The 22851-nt window shown below is 34.8% G+C and overlaps 1 protein-coding gene across 2 annotated transcripts in view; it reads left to right on the top strand.

The window, feature by feature from the left end:
- Window positions 1-9859: 9859 nt before the first annotated feature.
- LRRTM4 (leucine rich repeat transmembrane neuronal 4) overlaps window positions 9860-22851 on the top strand; it is a 777341-nt gene continuing 764349 nt past the window's right edge. Inside the window, exons 1-3 of one of the 2 annotated variants that reach the window (XM_032243474.1) lie at window positions 9860-10184; window positions 10477-10627; window positions 12422-13968. In XM_032243474.1, coding sequence (XP_032099365.1) covers window positions 10624-10627; window positions 12422-13968 — 1551 coding nt within the window. In that variant the 5' untranslated portion in view covers window positions 9860-10184; window positions 10477-10623. The remainder of the gene's footprint in view (window positions 10185-10476; window positions 10628-12421; window positions 13969-22851) is intronic. The other variant, XM_032243473.1, reaches the window with a different exon arrangement.

Here is a 22851-nt window from a genome sequence, read left to right as displayed (position 1 = left end):
TAAAATACTTACTCTAACCAATCAACCCCATCTAATGGACTGCTAATTGAATGTGGTATATAATCAGAAAAGACATTTAGTTTAAAATCATTTAAAAAATATTCCAGACCTTTCTTTAATGAAGTCAGAAACTTGGATTTATAATGATATCTGAAATTAATTTATCATAATTTAAAATGAAGCAACATTCTTCTGGGTATCATCTTCCATCCTTCTGATTCATCTGTGTTGCAGAAAGAAAAATCTAGCTATAGAGCAATGATCAGAAAACGTATCAACTCATCAAGTCAATAATTTTTTTCTGTTTCTTTTACTCCTTCTTTGTATGAGTATAATATTGTTACGTGGTTGTGCTGATTTAGTACAAATTGGCTTTCCAATTTTCTCATTTATCTTAAAAACTATTTTCATATTTTAGGTGGGTGCAAATATTTTATTGATTGATAAACATTAAAGACAAACATTAATACCATTGAAGACAAACAAATAATTATTAATGCTTAAGCTAAGGGTTACTTCTTGGTAATAGAATTTCTAATAGTTATTGTCAGTAATGGCTAAAAAAGCTCATGGTATGTAAAAAACATGATGCCACTACACATTGAATTCTATTTATAGCTCTATTTGTGAGCTATTGAAAAAGCTCTTAAGCTTAACTATAGTTTGTATAGAAGTATGTTTATATAGGTGATGTTTATACTGCATACACGGAGAAGTTAAATATACTATTCGTATATTATTGAAAAAAGCTAAATGAAATATAAATAAATAGAGTAAGTATTGTTTCATGAAAAGTACTATTAGTTTAGTAAAATGTATTCCTTTCTGTGGGTGATGTCAAATATATACATATATATATATATATATGTGTGTATATATATATTCCTTTCTGTGGGTGATGTTAAAATATATATATATATATAAAATGTATTATATATATTATAAAATATATATATACATATATAATATATATAATATATTGTATATGTATAAAATATATATATTGTATATGTATAAAATATATATATACAAATATAATATATATAATACATTATATATATATATATATATATTTTAACATCACCCGCAGAAAGGAATATACACACACACATACACACACACACACATATATAATAGGAATGATAAAAGGAATATATATATAATACATATATATACACACATATACATGAAAGCCACTAATCTAAAATTCACTTTTTATTATTTCTTCTAATTCACTAAATCATATTCCATCACCTTTACCCAGTTTCCATTTAAATCTATTTGTGAAGTTATTGATTATAGTTATGTTCATAGGTTTGGAATTTTGATTTGATACTTGTATACAGATTCTACCTCTCTGCTGAAATCCCCCATCTTGAGATCTATTATTTTTACCATAATAACAACAGTTATTTGTAAATCTTTGTCTGAGAACTCCAGTATTGAATCATCTATGAATCTGTTTCTTTTATCTGTTTTTTTTTCCCCCTCTTGCAGTACAGCTAAACCAAGCAGCCAGCTGTCTCGGGATTATTTTCTTACTGTTTTCTCTGCTGTATTTCTTTTTTTCATCCTTCTTTTTTTCCTAGTTCATTTCTATTCATACTGTAGATTCCACAAAGTTTGCTAATTTACTCATTCTATGGATTGTATGAGAGGAGTTTACATTAATGGCCATTAAAATATTTTCAAAGACCCTTTTCCTAATATTTATTTTTTGTTGTTAGTGGTTTAATTTCTGATTTCCATCTACCATTACATCAACTGAAATTGCGGAATATTTATCACATGTTGCATGTTATCATTATCTTCTCATTAATAGCATAAGTGATCAATTTATTTTTCTTATATGATAAGTTAGTCCATTGGTTAGGAAAATGAGAGAGTCTGTATTGCAATAGAATATTTCCTGTAACTACATAATAATATAAACAGTGTCTTTATTAATGTAAATATTGGGATTTAAAGTTTGGAGTATGGGCATCAAGATTCCTAAATGCAGCTGAGCACATACAATAAAATTTTATTTTTCTTTAAATTTTTAACAAGTTAAGCAACCAATTATTACTACTATCAGAAATGAGGTACTTTTAAATTATGATAAATAGAAGAGAAAAAAAGGCTTTCATTTTGAAAAAGAAAATTTGAGGTTCTTCATGTTAAAATCAAATTATGTACATAACTGTGTGTTGGGGAGTAAATTATTTTTAAGCATGTGCTTGTATAGTGTGGGTTTCAATGTGCATGTGTGTCTGTGAAACTGCCTTTGCAAAAATAACTGAGACAATTATTACAGTGAAAGAGATCTGAACTAACTGACTCCAACTTTCTTTTAACCTCCAAGCTGTGCTTGTTCATTCCTGGGCATGGGCCGGACTAACTTTGGGAGGAATTTAGTTTATAGTTTCATTTTGAAACAAAGACAATAACAACCATTTTCCAAAACAAATCCTCTTCCTGCCTGGGGACTAGAATGCCTTTGTAGAACTAACAAATTAGCTATAAGATTAGAAATTAGGATGTACAAGTCATGCAGCTGGAGGCTGCAAGATTCTAAATTTCCCATATTGCTACTAGAGATAACATTACTATTGGCTCATCTGGTCTTGTGGCCCCCACCCATGAACTTACTTAGTGCAAAAAGACAGCTTTGACTTGAGTCCCTATGATTTCATCTCAGATCTGACAAATCACCACTACTCATTTTATGACCCCTTACCCATCAAATTATCCTTAAAAACTCCAATTCTCAAGTTTTCATAGGACTGATTTGAGTAACAATAAAACTCCAGTCTCCTGTACAGCCAACACTGTGTGAATTACTCTTTCTCCATCACAATTTCCCTGTCTTGATAAAATGACTCTGTCTTGGCAGCTGGAAGGAGGAGAGTCCTTTGGGTGGTATTGTGTGTGTTTGTGTGTGTGTGTATGCGCACGTGCCGCGCAGACACAACCTACTATGGTTTTTTTTTTTCTTTTTGAGATGGAGTCTTGCTCTGTTGCCCAGGCTGGAGTGCAATGGTATTTAAGCTCACTGCAAGCTCCACCTCCCAGGTTCAAGCGATTCTCCTGTCTCAGACTCCTGAGTAGCTGGAACTACAGGCATACACTACCACTCCCAGCTAATTTTTGTATTTTCAGTAGAGATGGAGTTTCACCATGTTGGCCAGGATGGTCTCGACCTCTTGACCTCGTGATCTGTCCACTTTGGCATCTCAAAGTGCTGGGATTACAGGCATGAGCCACCACACCCGGCCAACAATGTTCTTTTATCAGTTAAAGAGTCAAGTTAGGAGGCTTAAAAATATTTAGTAAATAAGAGTAAGGAGATATTTAAATATTGAAAATAAACTATAGGTACCACACAGACTTGATGCCAGGGTAGAGCTAGAGCAAATGAAAAGTACTGGGAAATTGCTGTGTTTGGTTATATTGTTTTGGTTTTGCTCTTGTTATTTTTATTTGTATGTTGGATTGATTTGTGCATTATTTGCACAGTGTATATATATTTTTTTGCTCCCAACATCCATTTTTACCTGTCATCTCATTTATACTGCTAATATAAATGATTCCTTGAAGTTTATTAGTTTAACAGGATTTAGAGTCCTGCGTTCTAGCCGAAGTAAGGGAAAATGGATTCACTTTCCTAACCACTTTGGCCTAGAAGTGATACATATCAATTCTCTTCATAGTCGATTGGTAAAGATTAGTTACATTGGTCCCACCTAGATGAAGAATGTGTCCTGGCAGGCACCAGGGCAGCCACTTTTTAATGACAACTCTGAAAGGGCTGGACATATATATTTTCCTCCCATTTTCAGTCCATATGTCTTTTTAGAAGCTATTTCCCACAGCTATCCCAAGGATAGAATCCATGAACTGTAAGTAAACCACCCAGGGAGTCTCATTTCTGTGGACATAGAATATTATTCAGGTGTGAGCAAAAGGCACCACTAGGGCCAATGAAACACTGATTATTTCTTGAATATTAATATGCATAGGGCTGGTGCTATCTTAAAACCAGAATCAGAATGGAAATACATTGGTCCTTAGGTCTGAGAAATGGGTCAAGGCTGGGCGTGGTGGCTCAAGCCTGTAATCCCAGCACTTTGGGAGGCCGAGGCGGGTGGATCACGAGGTCAAGAGAGCGAGACCATCCTGATCAACATGGTGAAACCCCGTCTCTACTAAAAATACAAAAAATTAGCTGGGCATGGTGGCGTGTGCCTGTAATCCCAGCTACTCAGGAGGCTGAGGCAGGAGAATTGCCTGAACCCAGGAGGCGGAGGTTGCGGTGAGCCGAGATCGCGCCATTGCACTCCAGCCTGGGTAACAAGAGCGAAACTCCGTCTCAAAAAAAAAAAAAGAAAGAAATGGGTCAGAGGAAAGTGAATATCAGTGATACATTGAATTACTGGTATCTGACTATGCAAAAATTGTTTTTTTCATTTAACTTTCATTCAGTTTGAATTAAGATTTCTTTTTACTTGCAACTTTAAATTTCTTAACTGACACAGCCTTTTAATCTTTTAATTGGGGAAATAAGATTTGAGAAATAAAATATTGAAGGTATCAAAGGCAACATAAATTGTGATATAGCAATTGATAGGCTACTTGATTCATTGATTCATTGATGGTTGGCAGATTACTTGAGTATTTAATTGGCTAATGCATTCACCCATTTTAAAATATTTTGTTGAGCATCTATAATTTGTCACTATGGTGCTAGGTGGGAACTGTTGTAAGTACTAAACAGAAAAATCACATATGGTGCTACCAAAATGTTACTGTAACTTTCAATAAGAAGTGCAGCTATGTTCTTATTTCCAGTGTTCCATTGGTCTGGATATTGCAGTATTGTTTTATAAGGAAAAATATTGTAAGCAAGGAGTGTCAGAATTGGAAAGGAGCCTACTGTTACGCACATGCAGTGTTTTATTTAGTTGCCTTTTTTTCTCTTAACATTCAGTTGTGTCTGGGGTAAGAAAGAGGAGATTTATTCTTCAAATCCAGGCCATCACTAGCATTTGTTTGTTAAAACAAGTTCACTTTTGGAATAATAAATATATTAACCCTAGGTATAATAGTGTGCTGATAAAAACGTTTAACAACTGGCTTTTCAACTGTAATTACAATATAAGTATTGTCTGATTTTTAAAAATTAATGAGTGAGACAAAAGTGAAACAAGACAGACATATATTGATATATCACTTGTTTATCAATGACATGAGTTTGTTGTTTTTTGTTTTTTTGAGACAGAGTTTTGCTCTTGTTGTCCAGGCTGGAGTGCAGTGGCGTAATCTCAGCTCACTTCAGCCTCCACCTCCTGGGTTTAAGCACTTCTTCTTCCTCAGCCTCCTGAGTAGCTGGGACTGCAGGCGTATGCCACCATGACAGGCTAATTTTTGTATTTTTAGTAGAGACGGGATTTCACTGCATTGGCCAGGCTGGTCTCAAACTACTGGCCTCAGGTGATCCACCCACCTCAGCCTCCCAAAGTGCTGGGATTACAGGTGTGAGCCACTGCACCCAGCAATCACACTTAATTTTTAACCTTTGCTGATTTCATTACAGTAGGCAGCTAGTCAGACTTGAACAAGGCAGGAGAGGGTTCCCCTCAGCAACCCAGAAAATGTCAGATGACCATCAGGTGATGATCAGGCAGTTGTTAACTGTCTCTTTAAAATAATAATTGGTCACAGCCAGTGCCCGGGAAAGGCAGTCTCCCAGTAGATAGAAAACACATGAAACTAGTGATCAGCCACTTCCTCTTAAGACCTCAGGAAGCTGGGAGAGTTGGCTCAAGCATGAACATTAGAAACAAAATGACGGAGTTTAACTGGTATATGACCTTCCCTTAGGAACATTCTACTAGTAAGGGAAGAAAGCTGCAAGGGACCATGCCTAGAACTCCAGTAAACACACTGCACATGCTCCCCTCCCAAGTTCTAGCAGGCCGCTGCACACGTGGACAGCTCAAGAAAAGAATCAGGACAGCAGTAACCCAAGACCCCAGAAGTATGCAACATATAAGTCAAAAAGTCAAACCAGGCACTTGTCTTTCAAGTGGCCCACTGGGCCCCCTTCCAAGCATACTTTACTTCCTTTTGTTCCTGCTCTAAAGCTTTTTAATAAACTTTCATTTCTGCTCTAAGACTTGGCTGGGTTTCTCCTTCTGCCTTCTAGGTGGAATTCTTCTGAGGAGGCAAGAACTGAAGTTGCTGCAGACCCATTTGGATACAGATTCACTGCTCGTAACCATTTCTATGTTGTAAATACTTTTAACATTGTCAATTTCAAGTTACCCAAGGTGTGGTCTCTAAATGCTCTTTGGGGTAACAAAGAAATCCTGTTATCTTCTTAGTACATAAAGGCTCAAGTTGGTAAATGAAAATATTAAGTCCATCATGTTAATCAATACTTTATGTAAATTGAAAGAATTTTCCCCCACTCTCTCAGTAGGACCAGGTGCAAATGGGCTATTTCCTACCTAGAAAAAAAGTGGAAGTATAGTCAACTTCTCTCATTCTTACTGACCTCCCACACTTAAATAACTGCTTGGTTGTTATTTAATAATACCAGTTTTGGTTGACTGGTATTATTGTAAAAAGGATTTGTGATCTCTGAGCCTAAGAGATGTTGAAACATATTTCTTTTTTATGAATGCATTGATAGATCCTTAGCAGCTCTATTAGCAACAATAGACAAAGAATATACCTTTTAGCTGGTTTTATGTGGTGCTTGTCCACACTTGATTGGTTTGTTTGTTTTCTGTTTGCCTGATTTGGCAATGCACTCACGCAGACTGTTGTGGGTTGAGGGGTCTCATCAGGATTTATAACAGCTCCAAACTGACTCTCTTTCCCACATAGCCCTCCTCTCTTCCATGGAAAACACATGTACCTATTTTTATCTAGACAAACATTGAAAATGAAATTCAATTTCAACACAACACTAACTCTCCCTTGCTCTGGAAAACCCATTGTTTATCCTCTGGATAAACCAACAGAAATCAGATACCATCCTGTAAGGGGGGCGGGGGAGGGGAGGAGGCGGGCCAAAAAGCTCTCATCTTCCTCCCAGTTCCAAGAGGTTCTTGGCCTCTCTTATCCGGAAGAATGGGAAAAGGAGCCCCAGGAGGCACCATGAGTTTGCCATTTGAATAAATATCGTGGACCCAAAGAGTTTTGCAGAAAAGTGATTTATTAGACACAGAAAGAGAGAGAAAGACAGCTCCCACGCTGCCATGGGAGGGGATCCAGAGAAGGAATCCATATACCAGGGAGCCGCGGGATTTTAACCCTTGAGTTATTCCTGTCCCATTTATGTTCTTGTCCAGTGAGAGAAGTTCTTTCAAACTTCCTCTTGAGTGATTGATCTTTGACTCTGATACTGGATTGGCTACTTGGTCCACAACTCTGAGTTAGAGCCCCCTCCTCCCAGAGCTTTCGGAGAGTTTTTTGAGGCAAAGGAGCTTCACCAGGATTTCTATAGCTAGGGAATGTGGGAAACCCAAAGAACTTTACATTTCCTGATGGAGGCGTGGAGCTGGGAATCTCCTTACTTTGAAACTGTGGCCCTCGAGGACCCAGGAAGAGAAGTTTTTCTTTAACACAGTCCCTCAATCCCATTCTGCTAGCCTCACTGTGGGCAACACACAGCAAGCTCTTCAAGGTGCCTGTGGAAGTCCCTATTACCATAGTTAAGCTGAGGAGCCAACAAAACACCACTTTTTCTTGGGTAAAGGGTGTGTGTGTGTGTGTGTGTAAAGATAGTACCAAAACAGCTTCTTCCAAGCAGATCTTACACACAACGTCCTCTACTACTTTCAACTTTCTTTACTTTTTATATCATTACAGTGTTTTCAAGAGATTTTGGCCACTTTCTTTGTAAATTCTGCATATAATCTAGTACCTACTTCAGAAGGTAGCATCTGTTAGATCTTGGTACTTTGAACAAAATTTGCATTTCAGCCAGTTATTACACTATGGCTGTGCCAGTTATTACACTATGGATGTAGAGAATATACTGGGATTTTCCCAACATTCTATCAAAGCTGTTTTCATATCCTAAATTGACACAAAGAAAAATTTATACACACACACATATATTGATAGATATCACACATGTCATATTCATTATATTTAAAATTAGAAAACAATTTTATAATAAAATATGAAATCAAATACTTCTGTAATCCATCTTCCAGGAAAATCTACTCTGAATATTTTATTTTGCTCTGTTTACAGTAATAGACTCTCTTTCTTTGCCCTTAAATATCTCAGTTCTCTGCTCCTACCTTCCTTACTTTATACATGGTAGTCTAATTCCCCATCAGCAAATACGACCTTTTATTTTAATTTTAATGGCAGCATGTGTTCCATTTTATGAATATATTAATTTTCCCTTCACTCATTCTCTAGCATTGATATTTGGGTGGGGTTTGTGTTTCTATGTTAAACTTCACCACCGTGAACAAATCGTATGTGTACATTTATATTGATATATTTATTTCCGGCAACCACAATAATCCTGCCTCTTTTGGCGTGCATTTGCATTTTAATAGGTATTAAGCCTTAAGCCAAAGGCACACATTTCTAAAATAGAAATTCAAGTATCAGTTAGTGAGAAAGGAATATATTTGGGGGACATATTATTCCTTTCTGTTTCTCAAGAAATCTTAGTAATGAGACAATTGCTTGCAACTGCTTACTCATAAATCTGAGTCAAATTATATGTGTTATTCATATGATAAGCCCCCTTAATTATTAATATTTTGGCAAACAATCTAAAACCAAGCATCTTTCTAAATAAAAATATCTATTTGCAGTGATCCACAGCAATTCTAAATTCTTATGTAAAATTTATTTAAACTTCTCACATCTGCTAAATTAGGTTAGCAATCTTACCTAGCAGTCTCTCCCTGCATTACATTGATTCATTCTCCTGGATTATTCTAAAAATTGTTATCTGCCAGAGGATTATGGAATAAACTAGTAAAAATGAGGAACAAAATGGAGGTGATGCACTAGATGTACGTTTTTCAATGTCTGTTCAGGCTTAAGGAAAGTATGCAGGTTCTTTTAAATTACTTATATCAGGTATTTTATCATATCATCCTTTCTAAATCTGAGGATGTTCTACGCATTTTAGAGTAATGCCATGATAATGTAGAACTCAAGTGCTTTTGTTTTTCTGGAATTGCACATTACAATAAGTGATTTGCATAAGAAATGATCTGCATTCTAAATGTAGATGATTTAAGGAAAGTGGCTGCGCTAAGAACATCAAGCCAGAATTCTACTCTTATCTCTTAGTTACCTTCACATTTAGTAACATACTACAGATTATAACTACTTTAAGACTAAAAATGTGAAGTTTTAGAAAGTAATGTTCTAGACCGTTCAGTAAAATGCACAATATTGTAAAATGCATTTTATTGTCAAAGGTTGAGGATTTTTAAATTAAACTTAATAAAAATGTAACCTCTTTAAAATGGATAAAATTTCATTTTTCTCTCGAGTAAGATTGCTTCCATAGGTGGTTAGTTTAAAACAATGTAAATAAATAAAACAAACCAACAGCAACAGTGAATAAAAGTTTAATTTCAACGATTTCTGTAATTTGCAAAAGATGATAAATCCCCAGTGACTTGTGCAGAAAAAAAATTCAGGTCAAGACAACTTTTAAAAACCTGTTAATTGCATACCATTTAGAGAAGTAGTATTTTACTTAATATTTGCGATAACTAAAAGGAACTCCTTGGCATAAACCTTTTAAATTATTGGAGAGAAAAAAATAGTGATTCTGTGCCTTTAATTTCCCTTTCTGAGCAAGGGAAGGCTGCACAGCACTGACAGGCTCACTTGTTCCCGTCTTTAATGTGCAATCTGTTTTCTCCAGCGGAGGGCACTCAGTGTATCACAAACTCAAGCATTAGCACCAACAAGCTCTGAGCATCATCAGTCTCTGGAAAGCCTTCTGAATTAGACAAGGGCTGCCTCTCAGCACAGCTACAAAACACTTTAAACCTGACCAGCTAAATGGATAAACCTAGCCTGCATAGCTTTTAAACTGGGGTCTCATACAGCACAGGAGGCCTACTTGCTTCAAGAACTGAAAATCCAGAGGATGAATTGCTTTATCTGGGAATGGCAAAAGCCAGCACAATAAGGAATGCCAGGTATTCTGAAGATTTTCTTTTTTTCCTCTCTTTTTACAGAGAAGTTGGTTACCTCCGAGATGGGCTGTAGCTCTTTTGCACAGATTGCCAATTACTGCTGATGGGTCTCTGGTGAATTACACAATGGTCCTCAGAGCCTAGAGGCCCTCCCCCCTCCCTATCCCCTCAACGGCTTCCTTTTCCTTGCCCACCCCCCACCCACCATCCCACCCTGTGCTGATTTTTTTGATATATATGTGTATATATATATATATATATATATTTATTTTTTTTGCCTGTCCTCTCGGGGAAGTTTGTATGGGGCTACTAGCTCACATGCAAGATCAGAATGGTGTGAATGACAGCCGCACTCTGTCATGAAGGTGGTGGTGGTTTCAGCACGAGAGACTAAATAAGAAGAAAGCTGAGAAAGGGGGGAAACGTTTTTGGATGACAAAGGATGGGTAAGTGAACTTTTGTTGTTTCCTTCTTAGCAAAGCTGATCCTCTTGGCTTCCTATCCTCAGTCCTGGCATTAGCAGATAAAAGACGGAGAAACAGGCAAAGAGCAGCAGCCTTTGAGTTTGCCAGTTGATTCACTATAGTTGCTATTATATTTTTAGATCATTTTCCCTTTTGCAGTGTTTTTTTAAATCTATAAATGCACAACACGAACTTAAACAGTCTCTAGAGAAATATCTTTAAGACGGTCTCTACTGTCTGCTTATCCACAGTTTGGGAATTGAGCATGAGATAAATATTGTGTTTGCTTCTATTTCTTGATAATATTAGCTAGGCTTGTATTTCTGGTAGCTCACAGGATGATTATTAACACTTTGCTGCGTGTGTGTAGGGGTGGGGTCCTTACTTTATCAGAGGTTGCACAGGGCTTGTTTTGTCTTTGAAGCTGGATCCCTAACACAGCTTCCGAATTTCCAGCAGTCATTTGCCAGTCTTATTTTTTCAAGTGTGACTGGCTTTTCCTCCCCCCTTTCTCCTGTCTGGGAGAGCTAGAATGTATTTCAATGAGTCTGTAGCTGGCAAGAGGACAGAGAGCAAGATCGGGTTTTAAATTTAAAAAAAAAAAAAAACTGTTTGAGAAGAAGGATGGGTTTGAGATTAGGAATTTGGCTGATTGCCTCTTGGTTAAAAATATAAAAATTTAAAGAAAAAAAAGAAACTGCAGCACATGGTAGTTGTTTCTTTTTTTTCTCCATTAAGAAATAATAAATCTACAGTTGACAGAAGAAAGAAGTCCCTTAACATGCAATGACTTGGAAATGCAGTGTAAGTGCCAATAGATTGTAACTTTGCAGGCTTTCTGAAGTTAATGGAGGTAGGGGAAAAAAAAGTCAGTGAGAAATGTGAACAGGTCAGGGTGATGTAGAGAAAAATAGTAGTTCGCTGCTTCTTTCCTTGTTTATCCTTCAAATTTGCAAAAGCAACTACGTTTAAAATAATGACAAAGTAATACTATGCAATATTATTTTGCTTTTTAGGCAAATATTTAATAAGAATTTTGACAGTCTTAACTTTGGAATGTTCTCCGTTATGAGTGTTTAGATGTTTTAACTCCTGTGTCATTGGGCAGGGAGCCACAGTATGCAACAATCTATGCTTATTAACAAATTTAGAGCACCTCATACTGTTATTAGTCTTCATCCAATGCTTCATTGGCTGGCTATACTAGTCTCAATGCTGTTTTTTCAGAGCTCATATATTGCCATCCCATTATGCAATAAGCACACAATTTCAGGCAGGGCAAACTTGGGTTACCTTGACAGCTTACCGAAGCTCTTTTGCCAAATCACAGCCTGTTTGCTCATCTAGGAAAGACGTACAAGTACCGGGTTTACTAAGTCACATTTTTGCGCTTACCAGAGTATGTAGTATACTTCCTTTTCGTACTGTTGTTCAATACAGTGGTTAGCTAAATATTATTGTTACTAAAATGTCAGCATTCAGTAATGAGAAAGGCTCTGTGCTTTTCAATGTTGAAATAAGTAGGAACTCCTAAAACTCAAAAAGGCTTTTCTTAGTTCTATGGGACTGTGGTGATTTGAAGACCAAGGAAGAAAAGTGAAACCTAAACAGCAAACATGCAACACTGAAGAAAATAATGCTTGAAATGTTGATGCATTTTCCTTAAGCAACTATCCCATTCCTACACTAGAGGAAATGCCCCTGATATTGGTAAATCTATGGTGATTTATTTTAATAGCTTCACAATGTGCATCTGTCTTCTTTTTAATATCGTAGGTTTCCATTTAATTACGCAGCTGAAAGGCATGAGTGTGGCGCTGGTGCTACTTCCTACACTGCTGCTTGTTATGCTCACGGGGGCTCAGAGAGCTTGCCCAAAGAACTGCAGATGCGATGGCAAAATTGTGTACTGTGAGTCTCATGCTTTCGCAGATATCCCCGAGAACATTTCTGGAGGGTCACAAGGCTTATCATTAAGGTTCAATAGCATTCAGAAACTCAAATCCAATCAGTTTGCCGGCCTTAACCAGCTTATATGGCTTTATCTTGACCATAATTACATTAGCTCAGTGGATGAAGATGCATTTCAAGGGATCCGTAGACTGAAAGAATTAATTTTAAGCTCCAACAAAATTACTTATCTGCACAATAAAACATTTCACCCAGTTCCCAATCTCCGCAATCTGGACCTCTCCTACAATAAACTTCAGACATTGCAATCTGAACAATTTAAAGGCCTTCGGAAACTCATCATTTTGCACTTGAGATCTAACTCACTAAAGACTGTGCCCATAAGAGTTTTTCAAGACTGTCGGAATCTTGATTTTTTGGATTTGGGTTACAATCGTCTTCGAAGCTTGTCCCGAAATGCATTTGCTGGCCTCTTGAAGTTAAAGGAGCTCCACTTGGAGCACAACCAGTTTTCCAAGATCAACTTTGCTCATTTTCCACGTCTCTTCAACCTCCGATCAATTTACTTACAATGGAACAGGATTCGCTCCATTAGCCAAGGCTTGACATGGACTTGGAGTTCCTTACACAACTTGGATTTATCAGGGAATGACATCCAAGGAATTGAGCCAGGCACATTTAAATGCCTCCCCAATTTACAAAAATTGAATTTGGATTCCAACAAGCTCACCAACATCTCACAGGAAACTGTCAATGCATGGATATCATTAATATCCATCACCTTGTCTGGAAATATGTGGGAATGCAGTCGGAGCATTTGTCCTTTATTTTATTGGCTTAAGAATTTCAAAGGAAATAAGGAAAGCACCATGATATGTGCAGGACCTAAGCACCTCCAGGGTGAAAAGGTTAGTGATGCAGTGGAAACATATAATATCTGTTCTGAAATCCAGGTGGTCAACACAGAAAGATCACACCTGGTGCCCCAAACGCCCCAGAAACCTCTGATTATCCCTAAACCTACCATCTTCAAACCTGATGCCACCCAACCCACCTTTGAAACACCAAGCCCCTCCCCAGGGTTTCAGATTCCTGGCACAGAGCAAGAGTATGAGCATGTTTCATTTCACAAAATTATTGCAGGGAGTGTGGCTCTCTTTCTCTCAGTGGCCATGATCCTCTTGGTGATCTATGTGTCTTGGAAACGCTACCCAGCCAGCATGAAACAACTCCAGCAACACTCTCTTATGAAGAGGCGGCGGAAAAAGGCCAGAGAGTCTGAAAGACAAATGAATTCCCCTTTACAGGAGTATTATGTGGACTACAAGCCTACAAACTCTGAGACCATGGATATATCGGTTAATGGATCTGGGCCCTGCACATATACCATCTCTGGCTCCAGGGAATGTGAGGTATGAACCATGATCCTCCTAAAAGCATTTCTACTGCGGGGAAGGAGAGGTAAATGTTTGAAGCCCTAGAGGTGTCTCTAAACACTAGAAAGATTAATGACCCTTTTGCTTTTGGGTTTTGCTCAGTGTGAAAGGTTACTTAATTAAATTACAACCACCAGGAAATTGACTGCTTTTTGTTGTTGTTGTTTAATGGTTGAAACTTGAAGGAAGTTCATTCAAGGATAAGTTGGAATAAAGCACTATGTTAAACACATCTGCTTTTTAACAATTTGTATACAGGGGTTGGACTTAAAAACACGCAAACAAAACTCTTCGTTCTGAATTTCTGTCTGGTTCTTGGTGTTTGACTTTTGTAATGGAGTAAAGAAGAAGGGCCAGCTTAATTTAAAAATAAAGTGAGTTTACCAAAATTCCAGAAGGTAATGAAGATTTAAACCAAAGAGCAATTTTCCCGAGGGTTGATTTTGTTGTAAATTTTTAGTTTTAATGAAAGCATGCAACAGGGATCTCACACCCATGTTACTTGCCATTTAGTTATTATACCAGCATAGAGAATGTCAGAGGCCTACTGTGTAATTGTATCAGGCTCCTAAGGCTCCTTTCTTTTTTTTTTTTAGTTCTTTCCTACTTGTTTTACTCCTTCCTTTCCTTCCTTTATCTTCCTCCTTCTTTATTTTTTCTTAATTACTGAGATACAGATCCTGTTTCAAAGGGTTTTATGCACTGGCTATTTGTGTGTAATCAGAATGAAACTTCAATTCCATGTTAGGCTTTGTCCCTGATAACTAAAATCAGGTCATGATTTTGTGGATGATTTAGCAATAACAAAATGGTAGTTATAACAGGGATTGTTTGTCAGTATTGCTGTCATCCCCAAAAGAAATGATATGCATTCTTGTTAAACTTTTTCAAAATTGAGTGATACAAATATTTATAAATAAAAGGAGAGAGGTTGAGTTCTGGGTATCCTCCCTTTCTGTAACAGCCTCAAATGAAGGCATACCTTCCATGTTATATTATTTTTGTTTTTATAAGAATAAATTTGGACCCAGTTTCTGATTATTTAATTTTAAAGATCACTTACAGGAACATGTTAATGAGTAGAAAAATAGTCACAAGTTTTCAGCTTGCCTATAAGTAATACTGGATGTAAATTATTCTTTTCTTGGTAAAGTTGATTATTATGTGAAAGACTGACTATCAAGGACTTGTTGCTAGAAAGAACTAGTGAACAGAGGTTAAATTCTGGCAATATAATGTCTTAGTGTCTGACTTTAGATGATTATCCTTTCAAAGGAGAGTTTTAATGAGTAATTAAAGATGTTGCCCTTTCTAATGCTAGTTATAACCATTGGAAAATATAATTTGCTCTTTGATAGTATATACTCCAATTTTTCCATAGGCCTAACTGCAAATGCTAATGAAAATGTTTTCAGACAGAGCACTGAATTTGAAATAATCTCTAACTCAGTACAATTTGGACTATTGAACTGTTCTTCAAAGAGTTTATTTTCTCCTTTTTTGTGTATCATTGAAAATAAGAGAAGTAATCCCAGATAATAAATCCCTAAAAAGAAATTGTATAAGCAATTGCCCTTAAAAATTAAAGAGAATAAAAGATTTTCTATAAAAGTCTATCAAGGCTTGATGTTTTTATTGCAGGCCCACTTTTATACAATATACTTGAATATTAGTAACGCAAGTTCATTCTGTTGTATTCTGGGTTCTCCTTATATTTTGTGATCCTCTGAAAGACTGTTAACATAAAAAGAAAAGAAAAATATAGACGCATTAATTCATTTTCTCTTAACTTTTGGAGTCGAATGCTGATTTTTATTTTTAAGAATCACCAAGAAGAAAGCAACATTCTTAAAGAACTAGGAACTGAGAACCAAGGTTCTAAAACTTTTCCAGATATCTTAAATTTCACAGATTATTCTGTCAAAAACCCTAGGCATTACCATGATAGGAACAAGTTTAAAAGATGGTTCATTTAATTAAAAGGTGTGTTTAAAAACACATTTTGATATTGTATGTGTTATATAGATTGACGCTTAATTTCATGAAATTGCACTAGTATTGTTGGAAATGAATGTGTTGTTAAGGCATTAAATTATGAAGCATGTAATTAAATATTGTAATAATTCTGTTGAGTCAAAATGGGATTCCTAACTAAAGTAGCTCAACCTTTCTGTGCCCTAAAACATGGAAAGAAGTAGGCTATACGTTTAGGATCATATATCCATTTAGGATGAGGAGGGGGTTGCTATAAAACTACATTTAAATGAATTTCAACTTGTTTTAACACAAAAACAAGCATTACAGGGGTCACCCCGCTTTTTGACAGAATGGTGTATTACAGTTATAGGCATATGTAAACAATGAGGAAAAGCAAACACTTAGAAATTGTTATAGCGAAAACCCTAATTACTTCTTACTTCTTTGTCACTCGGAGTAAAATTTCTCCTGTTAAGAAATATTCCTTTGGACAAAACTTCTCTACAAAATAAAGCCAAGAGAGGGCAGTGATTTGCCCAAGTTTACAGTGTTTTTGGAATAGTAAAGGTATACTGAATTTTATCCTGACATTGTTTTCATAAATATAACATATCACTAGTTTAGCAAACAGATAACCATTAATATATTTATAAGACATTTTTGTGAGGTAGATTTTTTTAAGAAAAAAAAATCAAAACACCAAACTCTACCCAATAAAGCCATAAATATTTAATTGCAAAATTTAGCACCATATGCTAATTTTCTAAGATAGTGCCTTGAAGAAATAAAAATTGCATTAAATTAAAAATTCTACTTTCCGCCTAACTTTACATTCAATTACCATGACCTAAATATGGTTATAATATCCATTTTGTTTTTTCTCTTGAGGAATTTTTTAAAAACATTGAGATTAATAAGGTGTTTGTGAGCCTTCATACAAATATAGTATGCAATTTTTAAATAAAATAATTTTGTCTCTGTTTTGCAAGTTTTAATTCTGAGAAGTCCATGTGCACATACCATACTGATAAAATGAGGAATAATATTTTAATAACGTGGGCAGTAAAAATTGCTCATATCTATAAAAGAGAAATAGAGTAGATAGTTATGAATAATTAATATGATATATGACACAAGTATAAGGGGTACATACATCTCAATCATCATACTTTGAGTGGATCAGTGTGCTTGGTTGAACTGAATCATTTACTTTCTTCTCAATATGTACTCGGAAAAGAGAATTTAAAGCCAAAGGATACAGCTTTTCCTAAAGCAGTAAAGTGTTACTATAAATACAGAAAATGCAAATATTTACTTTTAAAAATAGCTTGTGAAGGTTGGCATCGTTTTATCTCATTAAAAAATATTACCAGGGCTATAAAGTTGCTTCATTCTGTGTATCAAATTTTTCCTTCGAAATTGTAAAGAACAAAGTTTTGCATATCTAGTTCTCCTAGGATTTGTATTATCAACTGAAAATAGCAAGGGTCTTTATATATCAGCCAATGTGAATACAGGACAAGAGAGAATATTTATAGTTTGGTTTGTACATTTAAAAAAATTAAATTGGTGAAAACTTGAATGAATGTAGTCTCTAAAGAGACTCCCTATCCAAAGTATTTTAATAGTTAAGTAATTGAAATATAAAGTTTAATGATCCCATAGTGCTAACAATGCAGCTACTAGGAAAATGGCAGTAAAGGTGACAATAAAGGTGTGTTTTCCAAATATTTATTATTTTGATTACTCTCTTCAAAATTGAGCAAAATTTTAAAAATATACTGATTTTCAGTTCAGGGCTACATAATTTATTTCAGTTTTATGCAGTGGGTGGTAGAGACCATTTTAACAACCTGTATTTATTAGCTATGTTAGATCAGGTTCAAATAATTGGTATAGACTACTAAATTCTTTTCACACTTTAGAGATTGATATTTTGCAATGTGCTAAATGAATTTCCAAGGACTACAAAGTGTAATGCATGTACAAAGAGGATCCTAAGGACAGCAGACCCAGTTACTTTGAATTTAATTGTTAGTTTACCAACATAAAGCTATAGAAAACAAACCTCATTTAGGTGGCTGACTACAATTGTGTCATGGTAAAATGTTATGATTGAAACTGTATTTGTATATTCAAGTAGAATATTTGTGTGTGTGTGTATGTGAGTTTATGTGTGAGTATAGAGAGACAGAATATAAACTTTTTTCCATCATAATTAATGTCTATGAAAAGTAATTTAAATTATTAGTAACAAAAATTTTGGGTTAAAATTACCTTAAGATTTTTTATTTAGGAATATGGTCCTTAGGGTAAATGTATTATCACATCTAAAAATTATAAATATTGTCAGTCAGAGTAGCTCACGCCTATAATCCCAGTACTTTGGGAGGCCAAGGTGGGTGGATTACTTGAGGTCAAGAGTTTGAGACCAGTCTGGCCAACATGGTGAAACCCTGTCTGTACTGAAAGTACAAAAATTAGCCAGTCGTGGTGGTTCATGCCTATAATCTCAGTTAATTGGGAGGTTGAGGCGGGAGAATCACTTGAATCCAGGATGTGGAGGTTGCAGTGCAATATTGCGCTACTGTACTCCTGCCTGGGTGACAGAGAAAGACTCTGCCTCAAAATAAATAAATAAATAAAACTACAAATTATAAGTATCTTACATCTACATAGCCTGAAATTCCTTTTTAGAAAAACAAAACATAGTCAAGTCTGTATTTATACTACATACTGCCATTTTTGTGTGACTTTAGACTAGTCACTTCATTTCTCTGTGACACATCACTCAAATGAGTGACTCAGCTAGCACAGTGTTTCCCAACACAAAGCAATTCTCAGATTAGCATAAAATTTGTAAAATCTCTGTGGTCATTCTCAGAACTAAAAAAGCAAAATAAGCTATGGAGAAAAAGACTGAGCTATTTACATTCATTTCTCAATGAGAAAAGAAAGAGCTTTGGTTGTTAAAACCTGGGGTGCTCAGGTGAACAGCCATACAATTTCTTTATGCTTGAGAGGAAAATGTGTAAAGCACACATACAAACATGTGAGCACATGAGTGCACACCCCCACAAACATATGTCTTTGAAATTCTGCGAAGTAACTAGATATTTTGGAAGCACTTTAAACTATGTCTGCTTTTTAAAAAATCGATTGTCTGAATTACGTTCAATTAAAATCTATTTGTGAATAGAGTTTTCATTAGAATTCACAAATGGTAGTGGTGAAGAGTGACAGCTGCCAAAAAAGACCCAACATAGCTAATTTAGGAAAGATTTTAAACTGACAATAAATGGCCCATTTTTTTTTCTAGAATTAGCTGGTATCAGCATCTCATGGACAGGGTTTTAATAAATAAATGACTGCTGTCTAAGACTCCAAGCTGAGAAGTCTATGGTGTTAGGAATGTGTAGCTTTTGAGACACCTCAGTAATCTCCACAGGATACCAGAATTTCCTTCTTGAGACTTTTATATATTTATAAAATGTAATCATCCCTAGTTCTTCTCAGGAATTGCATTTAGAGGTAGTTTTATGCTTTAGAAGTTGCTCAGTAATATTTTCACTGAGGACTTGGTGACTCATCTGAATTTTTGTGTCTCTAGAGTTTCATGATTCACTAAATCAAAGTGAAGCAGAAGCAACCTGTATATTACTAGACACTGAGAGTTTTGAAAAACTAGTATGTCTTTTGATCAGTGAGAAGCATGAAGTGATGTTGAATATGTTTTAAAAATTAAAATTGCTTTTTATAGTACCAGAAGAACAATCATTCATTGAGTCAGTTTAATAAAATCTCAATATTCATAAAAGGAAAAGAAATTACAGGGCTATTTTTCTCATGCACTCCATAAGCCATTAAAATAGTAACTGTAAGGAAAGTTTGAGGAAAAAAAAAGCACAATATTTCTTAAGGTATCAAAGCAATTGGCTTTTTAGATAAGCATCTGCTAGAAGCTGCTAGATATGTGCAAAGGCTATGTTTTTAAACTCCTGCTAAAGAGTTTAAAAATAATGCTTTCACTGCCAAGAGAAATTAAAGTCTAAACAAACATAACCAGGGAAAATTAGTCCTTTACAAGTAAGGCCAGATAATGTGGTATACTTGTAGTCCCAGCTACTTGTGAGGCTGAGGAAGATCGCTTAAGGCCGAAAGTTTGAGATTGTCCTGAGCTATGTTTCAGCCTATGAATAGCCTCTGTGCTCCAACCTGTGCAAACTGAGATACTGTCTCTAAAACATACAAATAAAAAAATGTGAAAGGTAAGACCTTAAGTTTACTTACGTAAGGTTCGTAAATATAAATTTGGAGAATGAAATGACAGCAAAGTCATTTAGTTTAAGGTCATAAAGTTTGACCTTAAGTCAAATCTATATATTGTAATATTTTTAAACATAAGTTTGGGGAATGAAATGACAGCAAAGGTGATGCATATTAGTAAAATATTTAAAAATGGTAAAAATGTAAGAAATTCGGAAAAATTATGAAGAAACATGATTAAAACGAAAACCCTGAATACAAATTAAAATATTAGTATATTTTATTACCATGTACAAACAATACTAAATACCATAATCTCATTATGTATTTGCTTAAAATAAATAAGCAAATATATAACTCAATAAGGTTATGATATTTAGAATTATTGTTTTTACAGGGAAATAAAATATATTTTAACGTTATATAAATGATATGAAATATAAATATCAAAGTAACTGAAATGTTTCATTTAAACAGCTATATACACAATTAAACACTCATGTATCTTCTATATATATAATTCTAATATTCTAACATATATATTGAATACAGGTGGTAGAATAGTATGCTTTGCTTTTCAATAAACATAGCTTTGTGCTAACTTCTCCAGCTTATATGAATTGTCTCAAAAGTAAGTATTTGTGGAAGATAAAAAAGGAATTTAAAGACATAACAGTAGTTTTTATTTCCTCTCTCATTGCCTCAATTTGGTATGATTCTTTTCTGAATTTTGGGATGTCCATATACCGTAACTTGGAAAGTATGTTGTCTTCTTTACCTCAGTTTTTCATCTCTTTGTTTACCGAATTTAGACCTCAGAGAAAAGTGGGAGAGTATAATCATTTAATTTACCAACAAGAATGATTTTTTCCATTTTTTTTTTTGTTTTTTAAACACAAATTTTTCTGGTGGAAGTAAAGAAGGTAAACATTTGACTGGAGGTTTTAAACAAAAATGGTCAGTTGGAGAGTAACTATAACCTCACACCTTATGACCCATATTTATAATTTTTACTTTTACCTACGTTTTAATGTTTGAGATCTTCAAATATCATTGATTTAAAAACTAAAAAGTGAATTAATTTTTAACAGTATATTTGAATGTTTCAAAGCAGACAAACTAAGATAAACATAGATGAGTTGTTTAACTCACTATATTTGTAGGCTGTAAATCAGCAATATATGATTCAAAATGGGAATATATAGAGTTATGATTTGATTCTATTTTGGGTAAATTTTTAAAGTTAAACAATTATATACACACTACTTTTGGAGTTGCAAATAATATGGAAAAAAATGCCTGCAAATGTTCTTTTACTTTGGAAGGACAATGCTACTTAATCCATATTCACTGTGTATTTTCAGTTTTAAAGGATAACAATTATTGTTTAGTTGCCTTAAAATGAAATGTCATTAGGTAAAGTCTTGAAATTATGACGATTTATTGAGATAAACAGAAATAGTTTTGGGGTATAAACTCTATACTTGCATTTTCAATTCTTCCCTCATTCCTCAAGCCATATTAACTGAAAGATACGTTCTTGCACTTCCTCTTGAAGATCTAAATATTGGAGGTATTAAGTTATTAAAATTTGATTTCTTGTTTCCTTTAACTGACTCATATTAAATGTGTTTATGTTCAAATGACACCTTAAAAATATTGCTTGTTTTTTTTAATCAGAAATTTCATCATGATCCATTCATTTCACTATTAAGTGCTTTGATATTTACCATTTTAAATTGATACCACTCTTGTCAATTGTTTCTAATAAGACTTTAAAAAGCAATGGAAATACACATTAATTAGGTTTCAGTCTTTTTTCGCGTGGTCACCACAGATGAAAAATTGATATTTTCTGCTCTGTTTATAGATCTGTAAAAGCAATAGCAGAGAGGTCAGCCTTGAAGTACATTAGGTTGATGGTCAAACCACAACATGGACCAATATTGCCTTGGTCCAGTGGTTAGATCAAGGGGTGAAAAAGAGGTCTCAAATTTGAAGTGGACTCACTTTACTTCTCTAGTATTGGACAAGTAAATATATATCTGACCTTTCTGTGATATAATTTTTTCATCTATTGAACTAGGATAACTTTCCAAGTAACTTGTTGAAATGATTAATGAGATACTATTTAAAAACCACTCTGAACTCCTCCATAAAAGGCTTCAGTGTAAATATAAATGATTATTAACCATGAGTCCTACTGTTTACTGAAAAATGCAAAATACAATGTAGCTGTATTATTTTCATTGTTATTATTAGTTATAATGATGGCTATAATACTCCCTGATGTAGAAACAAGCGTTGTGGTTACATTTTTACTAAAGTGAATAATAAACATGACCTTTCAGTCCCTTGTCTGAGCTGTAATTTAGTTTGGGTATCAGAGCTGACAATATTTACTAATACCACAGGAGTTGTAAAATACTCCCTGACCAAACATTTTATTACCTTGCAAAGAAAGTAGCATTTATAATTATTTTGTTGTTACTGTGTCTAAAGAAGAAAGGAGAAAAAGAAACCACTTATAAATTCCCTATCTCATCAGATATTGTGACTCAGTTCATTTTCTTAACAAGTGGAAACGGTTATTTTGTTTGCTGGTTGTTTTTTTTT

This window comes from Sapajus apella, unplaced genomic scaffold (genome assembly GCF_009761245.1).
Source record: "Sapajus apella isolate SASKATOON/1434 unplaced genomic scaffold, GSC_monkey_1.0 scaffold52, whole genome shotgun sequence".
In the NCBI taxonomy this organism is placed as follows: Eukaryota; Metazoa; Chordata; class Mammalia; order Primates; family Cebidae; genus Sapajus; species Sapajus apella.
Note: the sequence above shows the minus strand (reverse complement) of the source record. Positions and strands in the feature narration are given on the sequence as shown.